This window comes from Charadrius vociferus, unplaced genomic scaffold (assembly GCF_000708025.1).
Source record: "Charadrius vociferus isolate BGI_N301 unplaced genomic scaffold, ASM70802v2 scaffold141, whole genome shotgun sequence".
NCBI lineage: Eukaryota > Metazoa > Chordata > Aves > Charadriiformes > Charadriidae > Charadrius > Charadrius vociferus.
This window is the reverse complement of record NW_009647743.1, coordinates 3,008,618-3,013,668: the sequence shown is the minus strand read 5'-3', so window position 1 is coordinate 3,013,668 and position 5,051 is coordinate 3,008,618. Positions and strand designations below refer to the sequence as shown.

The 5,051-nt window shown below is 46.6% G+C and overlaps 1 protein-coding gene across 1 annotated transcript in view; it reads left to right on the top strand.

Moving 5' to 3' along the window:
- The window catches only part of GALNTL6 (polypeptide N-acetylgalactosaminyltransferase-like 6), a 312,073-nt gene that overhangs the window by 296,897 nt on the left and 10,125 nt on the right, over positions 1-5,051 (top strand). The window contains exon 10 of the mRNA XM_009882028.1: positions 3,332-3,448. Coding sequence (XP_009880330.1) covers positions 3,332-3,448 — 117 coding nt within the window. The remainder of the gene's footprint in view (positions 1-3,331; positions 3,449-5,051) is intronic.

Sequence of the window (5,051 nt, the reverse complement as noted above, 5' to 3'; positions counted from 1 at the left end):
CTCCCCGGGAAGGCTGCGGGTCCCTGGGGCACAGCCTGCTGTCCCCCGGGGGCAGGACCGGGGCAGCACCCACCACCTCAACAGCAAACCTTGCAGGAACTCATTTGCCTCTGAACAAAGTCGTAGAGGTTTAGAATTATCAAAGAATATTGGTCAGTATAACTGCTGGACCCTGGGAAGATTTCATTTCCCCGCCATTCCTTTTTCAGCCTGAAATACATTCCCTTAAAAGGAAGGGGGAAATTCACTTTGCTTTAAAGTACAGGGGGGTAGGGGAGGGGTTGTCTTGGGTTTTCTCCATTTAACATGGAGCCTGCCACTGTGTCCATTCCACAGCTCCCGCCACAATCTTCAAAAATCTCAAAATTAATCCTAGCAGCTTGTGTCGACGGCCCGCGACCCTTCCTTTCCCTCAGAGGACTCTTGCTTTTCTGACAAGAAGATTGTCATGGCAATCAACACATCCGTTGCTTTCCAGTCTCCGTTCCACGCTGGCGTACTAATGCCAAATGTGATGTTTTGGAGAGCACAGTGCTAGACCTTCTTAATCTGCCTCTCCCATGGGGAGCTTATTAAATCATGTAACTGCTGGCTTTCTGCAAAACTCCAACGTTAATGTAGCCAGAGGTCAAATTATGTGGGAGACCATTTATTCCGCAATGTGTAAGCACTGCTTGGGAACCCAGGGTTGGTTTTTTTATCTTTTTTTTTTTTCCTTTCTTGATAGGTGTCCAAAAATCTCTCCTTTTTTTGTTATATTTTTTTTTCTTGAATATCTGTCTATCAAATCAGCAGCTTCAAATGTCAAGAGGTAACAGTGTCTTCTTCAAACCTTTGAGGCCGCCCGCCCTGCCCTGTCCCCGCTCCTGTTTTACACCACACTCCGCTTGCCCCATGGCAGTGCCGACGAGCCAAGCTCCTTCTTTCTCAAGGCCTGGCCTGCTCTGCAGAACAGTCTGTTTCAGGCGGGCTGGCTAACTCAGAGAAAGCAAGCTGTAGGTTTAGCTTTTTGTAAAAAAGTTCGCTGCTTTTTGTAAAACACAGGGATTGCCGCGTCTGGGCCCAGCCAGCCATCTCCCCCCGCGGCTCGCGGCCCGGCGTGAAACGGAGAGCTCGGGCGCCGCAGCAGCAGCCGCCACCGTGCTCAGGGGACACAGCTTTGTCTCCCGATCGCCGGCATGGCACGGAGAAGCCTCTAAATCCTTGCTTGGATGCCTCCGGTGTAGAAGAGGGAGAACACAGGCCCCTTAGCGTTTGTGTTCTTTGTGCTTTTACGCCTCGTCTGCTCTCTGTGAGGGCTCCAGGGCCCATAGTCGGAGTATCTGTGTCCCAGCGGCTGTTGGGATGGCATTTCAAGAACTAAAGATGCATAATGACCTACATAGTGTGTCCTATGCTTTTTTCAGGATGCATTTAATTCTGCAACAGCCTTTAAGATCACCACTAACTGTCCCTGTTAGTCCATACAGACTCCTTGGAAGCACGCTTTTCCCCATACGTTTATCTGTGCCTACAAAGAGCAGCGTTTGCGGCTGAGCAAATAAGCTTTGTACGTAGCAGCTCCATGCCCTGCCTGCACTGGTGATAAAATCTGTCTCCTGCTCATCCCCAGCCTCTACGAGTGCACAAATACGGATGTTGGAAATGTGGATGTGTTAAGATCACTAGCTATTTCTTCCCTGGTTGTAACTCATAACCTCAAAAATTCGAAATCCGTTGTGCTGTGTGACTGGAGACAAGGCAGTTCAAATGCATATTGATGTATAAATGAGAAAAAAGCTTCTGCTTTCTTTCTTTTGTCCGTGAAAGCATCTCAGGGGATTTGCAGCCGTGTGGTGCCAGTGCTCGGCAGAATGTTCCCGCGGCTCCGGCAGCACTGATGGCTCATTCAATTTCGAGCAACTGCCAAGGCCACACAGAAACACCCGAGAACAAAAGCACAGACTTGACTGAAATTCCTGTATTACCAAAAAAAAAAAAAGAAAAACAAACCATGACCCCTCTGCAGTTGAAAGGAAGGATAAAACAAAACAAACAAAAAAAACCCCGAAAGGATGAGCTAACATGTAAGCTGGAGCAAACCAGAGAAAAACTGCCTGGAGGAAACCCTTCGGAAGCAGAGGGAAGAGGAGAGGAAATAAAGAACAGGGGTGACAGATTCCAGCAGTGGAGGAACTAAATGTAGCTTCAGCTCAACCCTTTTCCACAAATGCATAGAACAAATTTACCACCTAGTCCAAATGACTGAGACCAGGAGGGAGTGATGCCATCGAGACAAAATTATGCAAGCCCCTTAATCCAATAAGCATTCATTGGACTTGGAGTGTATTCACTGTCATTTTACAATTCTGAATCACATAACTATACCCCAATTATTAATGGCAATTGTTAGCAGCTCCATTTTAATTAGCTCCCATGCTCTAAGAACAGAACTGATGTATCATTTAATTTTGTATTAGGCCAGTAATCTTCACTCATATGATGTAAATTTAAGTGCACTGAGAAATGATTGAACCCTCTCAAAAAAATTACACTTGGAGTAGGTATTTCACATGAAACTTTAAAAATAGAAAATTAAAATCTGTTCCTCCCATTATTCTTTCCTGTCTCTTTTGCTGGGTGATATACAAGGCAGCAGCGGCACATAACTGGTATGACTGATGGTCACATATTAATTATTATTCAGTTACTTCAGTCTCAAACATGAGATTTTCCTTTTAAGAGTAAGCTACACTGCAGAGCGTTTGCAGAAGGCATGCAGACAGTGCAAGGAGCCTTCGTGGGTAAGCGGAGTTTCAGTACAGATCTGTTAAGTGCTTTTTAATTTTATGCACTCTGGGCACTACTGCGTGACCTTACCGACAATGGTCTTACTGTGTCAAAGTAAGAACGAGGATTGGAACAGGGTGTGCCTGAGGTTTTAAGAAATACTGCTCCAAGCCCGTGAGAAACTCATACAGAAATCATTTCCCATTAATACAGTTGATCTGTCTTGCTGTGGTAGGAGGCAAGAAGCAGTCAGACCAAGCTTTGACCTTCCCAGACCTTTTTACCTCTTAATTTCTTTGCATGGAAAATGTTTCATACAGACCTACCTTCCATTTGTTAAGCAGAATGTTTCAAACTTTGCTGCTCCTAAAGCTGTTCCCAAAACAGTCTTTCGCTCCAGGATGCGTCTCTCTACCCTGTAAAAAGTTCCACCAGTTTTATATAACTGTCAGTCTCAAGCCCTTCAGGTTCTAACTAAGAGCGCTGAACTCCTAACCCCCAACGTCGGGAGCTGGATTCCACAGCCTGGTTTAACAGGAAATGTTGCTGCTTGGTTTTGCAGATTCGAAACGTGGCGGCCAACCTCTGCGTGGACAGCAAACACGGCGCCACGGGGACCGAGCTGAGGCTAGACGTCTGCGTGAAGGACGGCTCAGAACGGACCTGGTCACACGAGCAGGTATTTTATCCATGGAAGGAGAAATGCTTCTCTTTTCCAGTTTTTAAACATTCCTCTGAGGGCTCTTACTTTTCCTAAGGCAAAGCAGGGTGTAGAAATAATTTGTGATTGCTGACCTTCATGGCTTATATAACGTGCCCTTTAACGTAACCTCAGAAATCCCAACCACCACCTGAGCCATATACTCTTTTTAATTACCAAAAGGAATTGCAATGCCCAAAGAGCTTTTGGGTGCCCTGTTCTCCCCCACTGTGTAATGAAAACATGTTGGTTTTAGTTCAGTTATCTGAAAATACTTTAAATATAGTGCCTGGGCTTGTAAAGCTCTAGTGGTTGTCGGCTTCTATGCTTTCATCTCAATAAGCTCAATAAGTGGTTATATTTTAAATTAATATGAGATATAGGTGAGACAAATGGGTAAAAGCTAGAAAGAAAGAGTATCACAAAGACAAGGGATGATAAAGACTCAAAAAAAGCTTTTATCTGGGTTGGTTAGGTAGAAAAATATTCGGTCTCAGGAGTACAGAGGAAAAGAGCTCTGATTTGTACTCGTGGCTGTGAGTGCCTCAGGAAAGGGATCACGACCCACAGGCTGTGGGTCTGGCCAACGTGAGCAAAGAGAATCCAGATAAAAAGTACAACCTAACCATTTATTAGCGATTTTAGTGAACGTGCCTTTCACAGGTCAAGGTCCCAGATTAGAAAAACTTCCCAATGTTGAGGAGAAAAATTGGGCTGGCAGTCGCACATGGCATTTTGTAAAAGCTTAAAAGCTCAGGAGAGAGGAGTTCTGAGGGGTGTTTGAAGTGCTGAGGTCAAGAAATCATTCTCGGAGGACACTGAGAAATGCAGGGGAGAGGTGCAAGTGAATGAAACGAAGAAGCTGAAGGATGATCCCAATTTGGGTAAGTGCCGACATGGTACAAGGAAAGTTGCTGAAAGAAGGCTTCTTCATGTAGCCACCACAGGTGTAGCACAGCGATAGGATGCCAAGGGCTAGATTAATCTAATCCTGTTTTGTTTATGAAAGACAATTCAATTCAAACAATTAATTGGAGGAAGTTGCATGGTCCAGACTAGATCATCACAGTGCTCTCTGGCTTTAAAATCTGCAAACCTGAAAAGCTCCAAACCCTCCTCAAGAGGGGAGGGAGTCCTGAGGCTGCCAGAGGTGAGAGAAAGGAGGGAAGGAGGGACCTGGGGGTGTTGGTGGTCAGCTGGCTGAATATGAGCCAGCAGTGCTCAATTCTTGCCCAGGTGGCCAAGAAGGCCAACGGCACCCTGGCCTATATCAGCAATAGTGTGGCCAGCAGGACTGGGGCAGTGATGGTCCCCCTGTACTGGTGCACTGGTGAGGCCCCAACTCGAGGGCTGTGTTCAGTTTTGGGCCCCTCACTGCAAGAAGGACATTGAGGTGTTCGAGTGTGTCCAGAGAAGGGCGACGGAGCTGTGAGGGGTCTGGAGCACACGTCTGGTGAGGAGCGGCTGAGGGCCCTGGGGGTGTTCAGCCTGGAGAGGAGGAGCTGAGGGGAGACCTTCTCGCTCTCTACAGCTCCCTGAAAGGAGGGGGTAGCGAGGGGGGGTCGGTCTCTGCTCCCAAGGA